The sequence below is a fragment of the Plectropomus leopardus genome, chromosome 7 (assembly GCF_026936395.1).
Source record: "Plectropomus leopardus strain MGB_pleo_1.0 chromosome 7, ASM2693639v1, whole genome shotgun sequence".
NCBI classification, from domain to species: domain Eukaryota; kingdom Metazoa; phylum Chordata; class Actinopteri; order Perciformes; family Serranidae; genus Plectropomus; species Plectropomus leopardus.
This window is the reverse complement of record NC_142182.1, coordinates 19,580,624-19,597,703: the sequence shown is the minus strand read 5'-3', so window position 1 is coordinate 19,597,703 and position 17,080 is coordinate 19,580,624. Positions and strand designations below refer to the sequence as shown.

At 38.9% G+C, this 17,080-nt stretch overlaps 2 protein-coding genes across 2 annotated transcripts; one reads left to right on the top strand and one right to left on the bottom strand.

Moving 5' to 3' along the window:
- The first annotated feature begins 429 nt into the window (after window positions 1-429).
- Window positions 430-5,149, top strand: ciapin1 (cytokine induced apoptosis inhibitor 1). Its single transcript, XM_042495747.2, has 9 exons — window positions 430-538; window positions 1,618-1,851; window positions 1,977-2,120; window positions 2,486-2,565; window positions 2,814-2,973; window positions 3,391-3,473; window positions 3,682-3,797; window positions 3,970-4,051; window positions 4,736-5,149. Exons 2-9 carry the CDS (start codon window positions 1,695-1,697, stop codon window positions 4,844-4,846), a joined length of 933 nt encoding a protein of 310 aa, XP_042351681.2. The 5' UTR covers window positions 430-538; window positions 1,618-1,694; the 3' UTR covers window positions 4,847-5,149.
- A 258-nt stretch (window positions 5,150-5,407) lies between these two features.
- On the bottom strand, window positions 5,408-15,584 carry prmt7 (protein arginine methyltransferase 7). Its single transcript, XM_042495745.2, has 17 exons — window positions 15,329-15,584; window positions 15,002-15,038; window positions 14,001-14,150; window positions 13,659-13,767; window positions 13,342-13,454; window positions 12,643-12,872; window positions 12,372-12,552; window positions 12,169-12,296; window positions 11,548-11,686; window positions 11,381-11,464; window positions 11,230-11,277; window positions 11,046-11,135; window positions 9,562-9,723; window positions 9,155-9,229; window positions 8,196-8,356; window positions 7,443-7,539; window positions 5,408-6,386 (listed from the first exon to the last, which is right to left on the bottom strand). The coding sequence occupies exons 1-17, from the start codon at window positions 15,421-15,423 to the stop codon at window positions 6,228-6,230; spliced, it is 2,058 nt and encodes a 685-aa protein (XP_042351679.2). The 5' UTR covers window positions 15,424-15,584; the 3' UTR covers window positions 5,408-6,227.
- Window positions 15,585-17,080: the final 1,496 nt, after the last annotated feature.

Sequence of the window (17,080 nt, the reverse complement as noted above, 5' to 3'; positions counted from 1 at the left end):
CCTAGACCTTAATGTCCCAAAATAGTACAAACGTCCCTAAACTCCACAAATGTCCTGAAATCCTTAAAATACCCTAAATCACAGAAACGCCCTAAATCCTAGAAACATTTTAATATCTTAAAAATATCCTAAAATCCCGAAAAATCCTGAAATCCTACAATCGTCTTAAAATCGTTAAAGTGCCCAGAAATCCCAGAAACATCCTTTACTCCTAGAGATGTCCTTAAATCCTAGAAAAGTACTAAAATCCCAGAAATGTCGTAAATCCTTGAAACATATATGGGGCTGCTGTGACTGACCCCTGGCCTCCGGTCATTTTGCAAAAGTGGCCCCCAAATAAAGCAAATTGAGTGTATCTGGAGTAAATGAAAAGAAAAAAACAAAACAAATCCTAAAATCTTAAAATATAGAGTGCACATTTTCACCGGATATGACCAAAGCGTTACGGCATACTGACAATGATTTTATTTTGAAAACTCCAACCGGAATACACAGTTTGTGTAACTTGACGCTGAAACCTGCACTGAGATAACGTTGGGTAAGTCAGTTAGATCGACTGAAATTTTGTTTCATTTCGGTATTTAGACCACCAAATACTATCTAGAATAATTATACAAAAACACGAGTATATGTTGTTGTTGTTTAGCCGGGACCTGGACTCTCACAGTGTTTACAACGAGCTAATTAGCTGAATAATAACCGGCGTTTTCTGCGTCACACTGTTTGCTAACCTGCGCCTTTCACCTAAACCTTCATAAGCTAACTCATTAACGAGTTATTAATATGGTTGAGTTCAATGAAGCTGCTTTTTAAAGAGCTGAAATAAATAAAAAACACATTTATTGACTATGTATTGTAACGTTTTAGAGGCATTATTAAGACACAAAGACAAGTGAGAGCCTGACTGCCACATTATTACAGCGGTTTTCACATTTGTTGATGTCTTTCTGAAAATATTGTAACACGATTTATTATTTTAATGGACTATTTGTGCAGTAACTGTGAAAACAACGCTAACGTTTCAAGGTCACATGGTTGGGTGTTTTTTTTTAAAAAAAAAAAAAAAAAGGTTAAAAAATCTCCACGAATTGCAAATAATAATGATAATAAATATATATAAAACACTAGATTTAGAAAATTGTTTTTAAAAAGCTAGGAAAATGTATAGGGAAAACAGCAAGGACAAAACATGATGTTGTAGACTTATGATACATTTTTAAGCATTTTTTTCTAGAGCCTTTCATTGTTGTTGTTTTATTCATTTGTCATTGTTTAATTTATTTTAAATTACAAACTTACATGGAATTTACTTGTAGTTTCTTACTTTGTTTTTTGTGCTAATTTTTAGGTAATTTCTTATTTAATTGCCCATTGCCTTCTGTCTATGTTTTGAAAGAAATCAAGCTATTTTGCACTAGTATCAAAGGGTTAATGGGGCTGACTTCTGTCTTTGGCAACTTTTTGAATTGTGGCATAAAAAAAAGTCAAATGTCAGAATCAGTCGTGTTCCTATTCTCATATCCATGTGACACAGCACGATCGTGGTTGATCCGTTTGGTCATTTGTGTTGACCTGCTTGTGTTATCTCCGGCTACAGACGTGTGTCTTTACTTTCAGATTTTTCACAGGCGGACGGAGAAGCCTTTCTGTAAGAATAACAACGTCAGTGAATCAGCACTTCTCTCCAGGAAGTCATGGCAGACCTTGGCATCAAAGCAGGGGACAAGGTGATGTTGGTTTGGACTCAGCCCTCAGCACCAGCAGCCCTGAAACAATATGTAGAGGAACTGGGTACCCTTGTTGGTGCAGACTGCAAAGTGTCAGTGGAGAACATGGACAGATTATTGCTGTGTGAGTGACTCTTGTCCTAATTTTAAGTTACAGTAGGTAAGATTCTTATGTTTAAAAAAAGTACTGTAAAACAATTATTATACACAGGAAAAATGAGGAATAAAATGATCCTCTCCTCTCCTCAGCCTCTCATCCAGCGTCCACCTTTGACTGGGTGCTTTCTTGCCTTCTGGCTGACAGCTCCTGCATCCACAGTTCAGATACTCTAGAGGAAATAGCCAGAGTGCTCAAACCTGGTGGAAAACTCATTCTGGAAGAAGCAGTTACAGGTAAAATGTTGTTTTTTTTTACACACAGACAGGTGAAAATTAAAAGAAAAACTAACTTTTACATTTTATTCTTTAAAGTTTAATGCAGCTTTATGTTGGAATTTGAAGTCAGAAAAGTAAAGTTTTTAACCTTGTCTTTCAACATGTCACCTGATGCCACCAAAATTGCAAAGTACACAGATTTTATCCGCTCAACAAACATACAAACAAACAAACAAACAAACAAACAAACAAAGTTTAGTACATGGTATTATATTGATTTCATATGTCAGATGTCATTAATCACACACTCACTGTGCTGCACTGATTAGGCTGAAGCTCTGATTGTCTCGCGGTGTGTTTGACTCGTTTCTCTCTGTGTTCAGGGGCTGAGGCGCAGAGTGTGCGGACGGCTGAGAAGCTGGAGTCAGTGCTGAAGTTGTCGGGCTTCATCTCAGTGACAAAGGTGCGTGAGTCTTGTCTGCGCGTCAGTGTCTGCGAGTATGTAGTAGTTGTTAGCATTTGTTTTCTTGTTGCATGTACCAAACCACAAACGTACGGGCAACAATCTGACTAATCCTGTGATCAACCACATAAAATAAATTAAAATCTGATATAAGTGTTACATCAGTAAGGGTAAACGTCTGCGTCAGTTAAATCCTGTTTAATAAATGTGTCGGTTTTTCCTGCTGACCCTCTTGCTTCCCCATCCAGGTCAGCAAAGAGAATCTGAGTCCTGAGGCGCTGAGCTCCCTCAGGACTGCCACTGGTTACCAAGGAAACACTCTGTCCAGAGTTCGAATCTCTGCCTCCAAACCCAACTTTGAGGTGGGATCATCCAGCCAGATTAAACTGTCGTTCGGGAAAAAGCCGGGTAGGTTCACAAGCACAGTTTTCATGTTTTTTCCAAATGTATTTTTGACAAAATTATAACCTCTCACAATGTTTAAAATGATCTCTGACTGTCCTAAGGGCCGTCTACTATAGAAGGTAAAGAAAAACATGATAACCAGTTACATCTTGCACACATTAAATGACAAACCGGGTTACACAATTGTGACTATACGGTGTCTTTTCCCTCAGTTGTAATGTAGAGATAGTTGTAGATATATATCAGCTCCAATTGAATTTTGTACAGCTGCTTTTGGAAATGTACTCGAAAGTTATTTGTCACATGCACATGAAGTTTTGTACCATACACAGTTATTTTTATGCAAATATTATAATTCCTTCTTTTCTTTCTTGCATATTTAATGAACTCATGAGCTGTCCTTTATAATATCACCTGTAGTTTCAGCAGAGAAACCTGCTCTGGATCCCAACACTGTCAAAATGTGGACACTGTCAGCCAATGACATGGACGATGACGATGTGGTGAGATATGGATTTTGTATCTTTCTGTATCCTAATGTAGAGACTCATTATATACAGTTTAGCCAGCAGAGTTAAACACACTTTCACCACCTGACATTACTGTAGACATGAATGTTACGTATATATTTCTTTTTTGTACTGTCATGCGCGTCTCTCTGCACTTCCTTCGATTTGTCTCACTTGTCCCTTCTGTTGCCCGTCTCTCTAGGATCTGGTGGACTCTGATGCTCTGCTGGATGAAGATGACTTGAAGAAGCCTGACCCAGCTACTCTGACAGCGCCCAGCTGTCGAGAATTAGGCAAGAAGAAAGCCTGCAAGAACTGGTGAGGTCACCACATGAGTGTTTTAAATCAAAAACAAAAGCACATTGTGGATATGTTGGATTGTAACTAGAAGAGCAGGAGCTTGGCTTCCAAAAATGTTTTTTGTTGTACATTTCTCTTTGAAATGCATTTAAACATTATATGATAACCAACATGTTTTATGTTGTTGTAGCTCATGTGGTCTCGCTGAGGAGCTGGAGCAGGAGGGTAAAGGAAAACAAAAGACGAACCTACCAAAATCTTCCTGTGGAAGTGTAAGTATATTATGATTGTTTTTGTCAAAGTCTCACCGTATTTACTCATATTTCCTCTCCTGTCACTCTAACGCGCAGTGGTGGAATGTAAATAAGTACATTTACACAAGTGCTGTACTCAAATATTAAGTTGAGGCTTTTCTACTTTACTTGAGTCTGATCTTTTCATGCCACTTTATACTCGTACTCCACTTCATTGTGGAGGGAAATATTGAGAAGCTTTAGTAACTAGTTGCTTTACAAATTAAGTTTGTTTTTTTTTTTAAAAAAAAGCATGAGAAAAGTTTATAAAATGTTTTGTTATAAATTAAACTATCCAACAGTTAACACTAGGACAGTTGAAACAATTAGTCAAATAACCAATTAGCTGATCAACCAAAAAAAAAAAAAAAAATCAGCAAATATTTTTGATAAACAATTACTTTATTGGAAATAATTTTGAGGGTTTTTTGGGGATGTTGGGTTTTTTTTAAGATTGTATTTTAAAAAATTGGTTACTTTTACTTTTAATACTTAAACCACATGTTCCTGGTACAATTTTTAATGCAGAACTTTAACTTGTAGCAGAGTATTTTTTAGTACTTTTACTAAAGTAACGGATCTGAATATTTCCTCCACCACTGCTAATCTGTAAACAACATGAAGAAATAAATATTTAATGACCTTTATTTCTAATTGTGGCAGTGCTACCTTGGTGATGCCTTCAGATGTGCCAGCTGTCCGTATGCCGGGATGCCAGCGTTCAAACCAGGAGAGAAGATTGTGTTAGACAACAAGACGCTGACTGATGCTTGAAATACAAGCTTCCTACAACTTATCCTTCAAAATATTACATTCCTTTTTTTTCCATCCACGCAGAGACACGATTCCCTCTGCAGAAACACAGAACTGAAATCTGCTCTTTGCTCTACACCGCAGATGTGAGGGGGATTTCAGCCTGTTTGTCTGCTCAGTGAGACGGCTTCTGTTCGATGCATTCAGTGTTTGAAATCACAACAAACATCAGCTGGTTTCACTGAGAGTTTCAAAATTAATTAGCCATGCAGCTTTGACAGTGAAGAGTGAGATTTGAATAAAATGGAAAAATGTGCACTATCATTGCAGTTTTCTCCTCCTGTTGTTAATTAAGAGGGGGGGGGGGGTGATGTAAAAACGCCAAAGTGCATTTGTTCTTGATATTAAATAAAATAAACAAAATAAAAACTACATGATGTTCACCATTGCAGTTTAAGCATTTAGAGGTCCATACAAAGAGCAAAGAAACTGTCCCATTAAAGCATATTTATGTATATAAAGGCAAACACTTTGGCAATATGACATGTTCTTGTCATTTTAATACAATAAACTAAAGCCAGATTTCTATTTAAAGGCATCTTGTTTATTTTCCTAAATGAGGCCAAAAGTTATCAGATGGTACATTCTCAAGTATATCAACACATTACTTCATCAAAGTTGGATTACAGCACCATAAACAACAATGAGCGGTTCTCAGTGAACACACGCAGTTTTCAGCATTAATAATGTTAGACTAAAGGAGCTTTGTAGTGATGTCACTGCCCTGCCAGTCCCTGCAGTCTGTTCGTCAAAAACAGGTCAAACTCTACAATAATAACACCAAATGCTGCACAACCAATATAAAACTTTATGAAACATTTTAGTAACACATTTGGCTTTGCTGTACAGACCCATTAATTCATAAAAACTGTAGGTAGTATACAAACTTCTTTTTCTGTAATGACACAATTAGGTTACTTCAACACATAACATTTTGCATCTCTAATTGCACCGAACTGGCTGACCGAACATCCACTAGTCAGTTGGTAAAACACCCACCTTTGATGTGATAGATTTATTTGTTGAATTATTTATTTTAGTACTACTGACAACCTTGCTAGCTGCTTATGAGAAGCCCTTCATATGAATTATTATAATTATTAAAATTATCATTGGTAACATTCTGGGATAACGGTTTCATGTTCCCCCGTCTCAAAACACTGAATCCTGCCTAGTTTTACGATGAAAATGATCACATTACAATTTTTCAGATATTGAGTCAAGAGGTTGTAATAAAACCATATTGGCTGAACCACAGATGTTAATGTGCACCCAGAATGAATGAAATGCAAACTGCGGTGTAAGGTAAAAAGCATCAAGAGTCTGGCCTTCAGTCTCCACATCACTGAGACTCGATGCTGAAGTCCATCTTAATGTCTCCTAAACTGGGTTCAAAGGTGAAGCTGTAAGACACTGCGGCTCTGCCGTCACCTGAGCTCTCCCACGGTGACCTGAGAAAATACACTCCCTGCTTCCTGTGTCGACTCCATTCACACTCGCCCTGCAAGGAAGGCACAGAAAATTGTCAGAAAGGGATTTATAGCTCTTTGTCCGACAGCACTGGAGTGGCTTGACTGTTGCAGATAAATTCATTCAAGGGTAACTTATGAACACCCACCTGCATTCGCTTTACAGTCAGGATTAGGTGACACTCACTACCAAGTTTATTAATTGTTTGCCTGGTTCTTGTCTCCCTTTACACCCTGATGAAGTGTCAAAACCGGCCGGTGTTTTTAAGCAAATAGCCATATTCAGAATAAAGGCTTTTCAACCTGATTCCACTGCATTTGTCCCTGATCCTCGCATGAGTGCATTAAGTTTTTTACCTCCCACATTCAAGGGTAATGTTAGTATTTTTCAACCTGCACCCTTTTACCCATGTTTTTGTGTCTAAGTAACTAATGGGTCCAACATTTTTTTAAACTGGTCTAGTACTGAAACAAGCTGCAAGGTAACCACTCGCCTGTCAGTTTAAGTTCACTAAAAGTGCTTGTTTTTGCCACTACTGACTCAGATGTTATGTGTCTGACAACATTAGGGTGGACCCCTTCAGAGATAAACCCATTTTATTAAGAAGATCCCTTTTGGTTAACCAGAAACAGCCTCTATTACCAAACCTACCAGACTCAATTTAAATAAACAGTAATCACAGTTTATCATGGTAAAACTTACTTCATTCACAGTCAACAGAAACAAAATAAAACTCACAAAACCTTCATGGTTTTAAAAACAATCCCCAACTCTGGTTTGGTTGAAATAAACCCCTAATTTACCCAGTCAGAAGTGAAAATATGCAGGCTTGGAGCAGGCCATTTATGTAGTCTGGTGGGTTTGGTGATGGTGATTTTGGGACCATTTTTCGTTAAGCAAACTCTTAACTCTTAACACTCTTAACAAAAAGGTTGAGCTCTGAAGGAATCCCTTCATAATCTTATCGGACACTTAAAATAATAATCTCAGCTTGTCAGTGGCAAAAACAAAATAAAACAAACAAGAAAAGTTCAGGGTCCAAAGATGATCAATATAATTATGAGAGGCTAAAGGTGGGGGCTCATACCTGCTCACTGATTGGTCCAATCAGACCTGCACTGACAGTGATGTCATCGTTTAGGTGATATTCCATCCACAACGCAACTCCATGACAACGACCAACCCTGGAACAGACATTTAAACGGACCGTTAACTCCACTATGACGATGTGTTGTTTACCAGAGTTCAGTTCACTGTGGGGCCATCAAACACTAAATGAGGTAACTAGCTGCTGCTTTTCCATGAATGCAGTTTATCTGTTCAGATTCTCAGTCACACAAATAACCAGTTAAACTTATTGCAATGATCTTGGTATGAATCAAAGGCCTTTAATGTCTATCTGAACTCAGATTCAACACAGAGCCGCAGAATATAAAAGCTGCTGCTTCCTTTACGCTCCATAATACTGAAAAACACAAAGTGCAATCATGTGGCTACAAGCTAATCGCAGCAGGCCACATTATGTATTTAAGAAAATTCTTAACAAGCCTGATTGTTTATGAGACAGAGGAGATTAACTTTTCAAACTTCAGCAGGCTTTAGACTGACATAAGAGATACACATTCCTGTATTTGATAGCTGCCTAAATGTGAATCATACTGTGAGCTGAACTGAGAGGTAAAGGATCAGTTTACCCCCAAAAAATAAATATTTAGTCACTGTACACTCATAATCTATTTCAGTAAATATGTGTAATGTTTATGTACTGTATAGCTTAAGTAAAAGTTCTTATACTTTGGTATGTCTCTTGATGTCAGACTGACAGAAGATAAAGGTGTACCTTATGAGAGGCAGTGAGCCCTGACTGCTGATTGGCTGCTGAGGGACACACTGTGTGAAGTCAAAGGTCATGACGGCTGTGGACTGGGTCAGAGCGCGGCACGGATACTCCCAGAGAGGGTGAGGCTCTGCCTCACGGGACTCACGGAAATCCAGAGATCGCTGATTTGGTGATGTGGTTTTTGTAAAATACACACGATTACGGAAACACAGGAAAGTCAAACCACTTTAACTTTAGCTATATGTCACAGATAAATGGTGTTCAATCCATGAAACAGCTGCTGAATATAATCATCAGACTGAGTTTGCCTTTGGTTCATCATCATTTCGTATTTTAGGGGCTGTTAAGGCCGCAGCCAACCCCCTCTCCTCATGATAACCCTTATTGTAGCTCTGATTATTCAAATTGGACTGTGTAGTGCCCTGCGTTTGATTGGCTTCTCTTCAGAGTGTATTTACGTTTTCCTCGAGGTGAAGATTGTGATTGGAGTAGCGTTCGATCTGCCTCCGACAATCAACAGGTGCAGCGCAGACCCCAAGACCCGACAAAAGCCTGGCCAGCCTCATTGTCGGGCGGCAGGAAATCTTTGCCTCACATTTTTGTTTGTCACAATAATCCTAATTTTCTTTGTTAATAAATAACTTCAATTGACCAAAAACATCTGGTTTTATGTTGCCTCCCAAGCTGGGTTGTAACAGGAACATTGTCTTTCTGAATCATTTCTCACTTAGAACAAGCCTTGCTACAATATCAAAACCCACATTGTGAGGTTTCTTGGGGTTTGCCTAATTCTCTTCACCTTATCCTACAGACTACATGGATGCTTTGTGCAGGTCCAGATAGAAGTGTATATTTTGAACTTAAATACACAGACAAAAACAAAATCAATTTAGGTTTCCATTGTCTCTCATGGATGTAAAAACCGATCACAAAGAAAAATAAATACATAAAACTCTTACCTGAACCATTTCATCCATGGGCGTGACATCAAAACCTTCACATGATCCACATGGAGCTCTTATCCTCCACAAATCCTAACAAACATGAAAAAGACAAGATTAAACTAACAAAGACTCATATTTTACCTTTAATAATTACTTTTTTATCACAATATTAAAAATGTAAATTTAGCCATTTAGAGATTTGCATTAAGGATCTTAAATAATAATTTTAAAAAAGTCAAAGGGATCCTGAATGAGGATTTGTGGCAGTGAGATATGAGTACAGTATGAGACCTACATGAAAACCTCACCCTTTTTGGTCTAATACAAAAATCAATGATAGATGTTCCTTTACGCTAGCTTTCTTAATGTTCGATGTAATTTTAAAAAAATGTATATGTTAAAAGTATCCCCATCTGTCTCACCTGAAACTCTACAGCCATCATGTGAAGCGTGGCAGAGCCGGGCAGGATGGTTGCGTTGGGCCGGAGAATGCCCGCCAGGGCGGTCCGACAGTACCAGAAGAACAGGGAGTGCCAGGGCAGGAGGCTGGTGCTGAAGTACGGTTCAGCCATCAGCACTGAGATCTGTAAGAGAGACACATTACACTCACATTTTGCTATATTTTTGTACAAAATACTGATGAAGCAGCATTTACTGATTTTTTTGGCGACTTGGAGGCAGTAGAACAAACTGATGATGTTCATGAGAGCAGTGATGACAATATTCGGCACCACAGGGATAACGTTTTCCTGTCAGCCAACTCAGAAGCTAACATCGCCCTGGTTCCCTCGTTAAAAAGCCTATGGGATTTTTCCACTGGATTTTGAATCATTGCAGAAAATAAGCTCTGTTATAAATAAACTTTTATAATGTTTACGCGTTTTGTTCAGCACAATAATCTTCACAAATGAACACCACTTTCAGGATTTTGGACGCCTGAATCGGCAATAGTAAAAAGCTCTGCGTGATGATAATCTGTAGTCTCATTTAGCCACTTAATGGCAACCAACCTCTTTAAGAAACATAAAAGCTTCAAAGTTTGTGAGCGGGATATTAACAGATGTATTTTAAGTCATAGAACCAAACATGAAAGTATTTTAAGCTTATGTTAACCACAGACCTTATTTCAGGCTTCTGACCAAAAACCCATTTAATAAACCCACTGACTTTGAGACGAAGGAACCGGAGGTGCTGCGATGCAAACTCGTTTCCAGGTTTTAGGACTCATTACTGGGCTTCTGTTTTTGCAACCAAAAATTTGCTCCCATTCATTGTGTGTTGGAAGCAAATAAATCACTGCACAAAGCACGCTGTGATATCGGTGGTGCGGACCAAGCTGGCAGAGGAACGAGAGGGCGTGCCAATTTGAACAATTTAAACGGTGCTCACATCAAGACAGCCTAAAGCGACTGGTGGGGCAGAGTGGACGCAGGTTTATGTAAACTGGCGACGTTCAGTGGGCATGGACTGTGAGACAGAACCAAAACAATAAAGCAGCTTTGAAACAAAAATAACGAGCTAAAAACATCTAAAACGCTCCAAAGAGCTGAGAAGAATAGAAGAGTTGGTGATCATTATCAGGTTTGTCACTATGAGCGGCTTTTTCTCCATGTTAACTGGCTTTTTATGGATTTTAAAATGTACTGTTTCTCTTCTTTACTCTGTTTTTTTATCTGTTACTGATGTGGTTATCGTCTCAAAGTTTTAAATTTGCCATTTACTTTCTGTTTGTTTTTTACACCCTGTGATTTTAGTATAAAGATGTCTTGTTTTACAGTTAATTATATAAATGTGGATGAGTGCAGCTCTGAAGAAACTATGTGTAGGCCACCCTCTAATGTTAACATCCACACAGACACAGCAGCAGACGGCAGTGCACAGCATTAAAGGCTTGTTCCAAAGGTACCTGTTCCCCTCCTACATCATTACTGCTCAGCTGCTCAGGCCTGATCTCCAGCAGCTCCACGCCTCCTTTCATCGAGTTGGCTTCCAACACCTGCAGACAAACGTGTGCAGCATCAGCACCACTTATAATGTGTGAAAATATTAAGGCGCATCGGTCATTGCTCAAAGATGAGGTCGTTATTTACCTGCTCTATAACCTGTTTAGACATTCTGGAGTTTTCCAAACTATAGACCTGAGTAGAAGCGAGGAGAGTAAAAAGACAGTCAGTGACAAAGTGAGTGTGGTGTTTAGTATGGAAAGGTACAGTATGTCCCCACATGGTCAAAACAGAGTACCTTCTTGGCTCCAATCATGTGAGCAAACACAGGGAGCAGACTTCCATCACTGACACCGAGACACACACTGTCCTCCCTCAGGACCTGCAGCGACACAGCGGCTAATCACAAAACAGTCACATCCATTACCTCAGACACAGTTCTGTCTCTTGTTGGCCTTCACTTACACTGCGCAGCGCGCTGACATAGCTCTCTGTGCGTCGTCTGTCATTGAGCTCACCGAAACGCGGTCGGGTCCAAACCAGATGAGCCTGGCAGGTACAACACGGGCGAGAGGGAGGAATCTGGCTCTGTGAGTCCTGCCCACTGAGGACAGAAATATACGCAACATTCAGAGCTTTTAGACCTTATGACACTGAAATAAGCCACTGACACCAGAACTACCAAAAAATAACAGTTTTGCCTCAGTACATATATTATTATACAAACATTTTGATTTTAATAATCCCACAGCTCAGAGATTGTCAAACTTTTTTCATGTCAAGATCAGATCAGATCGACTGATCGGCCGACAGACAGACTTCATTGTCTGTTCCAATCATAACAGAAACTCTCCTACATTGTTATAACAATTGGACAAAATCTGTCTACTAAGTAAGATTGTATGACTTGACTAAAAACTCCAGAACAGTTTTCAAAAAGACACCGTCGTGAGATTGTTCTGTAAACTGCTGTTCTTGTGATTTCTGTTGATGTAGCGCTGTTCAGAGCAGCAGAAGACGCAGATTCAAACAGTGTTTCTGAAGTAAAGCAGGAATTATACAGTAATGTTGTTTTTGCGCTGTTACCTGTTAGTCTGCAGGCCGTACCACAGACTGTAGTCGTCATGGCAGACAGTCAGACTCAGCTCCTCTCCCTCTGTAACCCTGCTCTCCACAGGCAGGAAGTACACACTCTGCATCCAGTGGTCCCGCCACTAAAACACACCACAGTGACCATCAGGGGTTAATGGGATTTTCACTTGATCATATCAAAGAGACCTATCACTCACTGGAGCTGTCTTCGGCTGTGGGTATGTCCAGCTGGGAGCCATGGTGCACACGATGCTTCCACTGGGATCCATGTCGATGTCCCACCAGGAAAGGACGACCTGAGCCCGACCGCCAGACTGAGCCACAAACTGGGAGGAGTAGGACTGGAACGCGCTGCTTACTGGTTTACTGAAATCCACACTGAGAGACAGGGATGGAGTGCAGAGGGAGATGTGAAACACTGAAGCCAGGAGAAGACAATGTAGTCAAACACGATTCTCACTTTCTTACCTGAACATGGTGCAGAGAGGACCGAGCGGGGTGAAGCTGCGAGGAGACACTTGGCTCAGCTGGATGTCACACACCGAATGAGCTCCAGCACAGTGGCCCACAGCGGGCGGCGGCACCAGGCGGGCCCCCTCCACCTCCACTGGCTGCAGCTGAGCCCAGCTCCACAGCAGCTCCGACTCCACCAGCTGGGCGTAGACAGTGGCCCGGTGAGGGACCGCCTCACAGCCCTCCTGCAGCATGGAGGGACACGAGGGGACAGATTTGACCACTGGGTTATTTTAACCAAACTGATTTTTCTAGTTTTTTTTTCTATTTTTTTGTTTTTATTGGCAGCCAGAAGATTTACACAAAATACAGTCACAAAAACTTTCCTTCAAGCCTATTTTACTATTATAAATCATTATAAAATCACAACACACAATCAAGTACTTAAATATAATGAATAAAAATACAAGCCAAAACACTAGTTAGCAGGTACACAAGCAAAAGGACACAATGACTGATACATTTAAAAAATAAATATATTAATAAAATAAAGAAATACATTAATAATGATGATAATAATAATAATAATAATAAAATAATAATAATAATAATAAATAGGGGGAGAGAAAACATCATGGTTGAAGTCCATCTAAACTACATTCCTAAGTAGGACAGTCAGACTTTTCTGGTATCAAACAAATAAAATTCACACACCTGGACCAGGTTTTGGTGAGCATGTTCGTAGCTGGGCAGCGCTCCTTCACCGATCAGTTCTGTATCAAACAGCTCTGTGATCAGAACGTTGGCCTTCACTTGCATATCTCCATCTGTATACAATTACAAACACAACACATATTTCATCATCAGAGACGTACTGAACGCCAAGTTCTCGTCTTTTAAGCCCTCTCTAAAGGTGCAGATTGAGAGGCATTTTAAATTGTACAAAACAACAGATGCATCCAGCAGCCAAGTGTGAGAAACAATCTGACACCAGTATTCATGTAGTGCAGCCGTGTGTGAGCCTCTCTGACCTGTGCCCACAGTGACATCAGTGGAGTGTTTGTTGATTATCTTGATCTTGTCAGAGAAGCCGTTTTTCTCCACAATGCACCGTGCCGACTCAGCCATGGGCTTAAAAACCTGCAGGCACAAAGGAAACAGACGGCTTTGAGAAATGCAGCCCACAATGTCCAAAAAAGTCCCGGTCACAGCAAACAAATTCAACACGCCTTACAAAATTTAACATTAACATTTTTAAAATTAAGTATGTTCAGTGTGTAATTAGGACACCAAAACATGGGGGAAATAGGTGGTGGTTGTTGCCCCTGTAAATGTTAAATGCTCATCCAGTACATACAGAGGAGCATCTCTACCTCCACAGCATAGCAGAAGTCAGCTCCAGCAGTGACAGCCATCATGGACAGCAGGCCTGTTCCTGTCCCGATGTCCAGGACGATGACCTTCTCACCTCGAGCTTTTACTCTGGCTACAGCTGCCCGGATGCCCTGGTAGTACTTCTTATTCTGGAGGCAGGAAGTCAATCAGTTGTGTCAAGGATGAAGATGAGAGACCATGCTCTTCTGACATATGTCGAGTCCACGCTACGCCTAATCAGTCATTTTCACCATTGGAGTTTTAGTTAACTGTCCTAGAAAAGACATTAGCTCTTTCACATCTGGGACAGTTTTCATGTGCTGCATTCAAACGCCTCTCACTAGCATTTAAACCTTTGAAACCCCAGAAAATTAGTTTGATTCCTAAGGAAAACACGGGACAAAACATAATGAGCAACCTGGCAAAAAAAAACAAAAAAAACAACAAAAAACAGTAAAAGGTGACAAAATGTATCAGAAAACTAGCTGGGGAGGATTATGAGGTGTTGTTTTTTTTAGCAAAAAAAGGCAAAAATATATCTAGAAAACTTTGTTTAAAATTCGCTTAATTATATATTTAAAATTAAGTTACAGTTAAATAAAAACATAATACATCTGTTTTTAGCACTTTCTTGAGATCATTTTCTACCTTTTGTTTGTTTTTTTGTTTTTTCCCCAGAACCCCTAAAATTTGGGGCCATTTCTTGTCAAGTTGCCCGTCCTCCTCCTTCAATGTTTTTGAAAGAAATCAGGCAAATTTGCTCAAGTTTCAAAGGGTTAATGATTGGAATATATCAACAGTATGAACACTCACCAGTTTCACCATGTGTTTCAACACACACACACACACACACACACACACACACACACACACTATTTACAGAGTATTTTATCACATAAAATACTTTTGATTGAAATAACAGCATCAGCACAGTGTGCTCGGTTGACGGTGGGTTACAGCAGGCTGTTTGTGAAATCACTCAGCAGATGTTGACACTCACCCTGTCATGGTCATGTAACATATCAGCATAACAGGACCTGAAAGAGAAACACGGGGCGACACATTCAGATGGAGCAGTGCTGATGTTATCGATGCTTTTCATTGATGAACTTGAAACATGTCACACTCAAAAATGATCAAAATAAACTCGGATTACTTGTTGACTGAAGTTACCCTCAGACTCAACGGTCTTTAAACTCGACTGTCCCCACAGCACCCAGCAGCAGAAAACACACATTTAGCCGGCTGGTCCGGTGTTGTTGTCGTGTTTTTATTGTATTACTGAATTTCACCGACAACAACACAAAATGAGTTAGCTGATAGCTACCTGGCTATCTCCTGGTGGTAGTCGTACTCCTCGCTCTCCTCAACCCAGTCCAACGCTCCGGTGCTCGGGTTGGCTCTGCCACAGAAGGTCTTCATCTCGGATATAAGAGCCACAGCACCCCGGTGACATACACGGCTAAATAAAAGCTGAATTTAACAAAAGTACTATACACAAAGTCTAAAAGTAAATTGGACTACAGAGGAAGCGTTGCCTCGATGGAGGCGGCCATCTTTCTCAGCGACGTCATGGATTTGTAGTGTCACGTGACATTTATTTTATTGTCACTTAAAAAACTATATATATTTATTATTAACGGTTTTGGCACAGTTTTAAAACGCATTCAGTTTAAACTTGCAAGTAATGAGCAGTGCTTACAAATTAAATTAATGAGACAAGTAATGCGATGCAATTGTACAAACCCAGTCAGACAAAATAAATAAATAAATAAATTAGGAAAAATTAAGAACACACACAGGGGTTTACCTAATTATTTATGAAGTTGTAATATTTGCATAAATCAATAGATTTTTGAAAATGTTTTAAGATCGCATATGTATCCAGATATGTCTTTTTTCGAAAGTGGTAGCTATATGAGGGGAGTCTGTTTAAATGTTTTATTTAATGAATATAAAATTTGGCTAAAATAATGACTTTATTATGTACTCTGCATTTTTTAAGAAATCTGGATTTTTGATCATTATTAACAAATCAGGTTATTTGAGTGAAATGTTCTTGCCAAAAGGAGATCTGACTGAAAATCAGTACAGTCACATATAGACAGTGAAAAAATAAGCTTTCCAGTGTTTCTACCATATTGTTATATAAAGTACATGTGTCATTTATATCAGGGATGAATCTATTAAAAAAATAATTTACTGGATAATATCTGTGTATAATTTTTCTTTACTGCTTATTGTTTTTGCTTAATTTTTAGATTCACAAATCCAAATTTTTGATCAAAAAGTCAGATTTGTCAGAGGTTTTTCTCTATATTCAGAATTGCATAATCTCTATTTCTGATTGTATAAAACAACAACAAAACAATTGAAACACATAACCAATGTAAATTTTTTAAAAATATGTAACTTTATTCATATTTCTGCTAATCTTCTTTTATAACTAATTTTGTAATAAAAGTTGTTATTTAAGATTGCTGTACATGACTCTTGATGTATATTTGATGTATACTATTCTGAATAAAGTTTTTTTTTTAAATGACAGCTTTACTCTTTTTTTTGTTTGTTTATTAAAGAAAAATAAAGTGATTAGTACATATAAAACATAAAATTTCAGACCTTCATAATTATATCCTATCTGGTAGCGGTGTGAAATTTGAGCATGTGAGTCCTTAAGTTTTGGCCAAAAACATGTTTTATGAGGTCACGTGACTTTGTCTTTTGACTTTCAACCATGAGATTCTAATCAGTACATTGTTGAGTCCAGGTGGACGTTTGTGCCAAATTTGAGGGAACTACCTCAAGGCTACTTAAAATATTGCATTTACAAGACTGAGATGAATAAGTTTTAATGAATTCATCCTTTAGTCTACACAAACATTTGTGCCAAATTTGAAGAAATTCCCTCAAAGTGTTCAGATTTTATTTACATGAATATGATTGACGCAGGATCAGCATGACTTTGACCTTTGACCACCAAAATCTAATCAGCTCCTCTTTTAGTCTACTCAAATGTTTGTGCCAAGTTTGAAAAAAAACCCTCTAGGTGTTGTTGAGATATTGCATTCACAAGAAT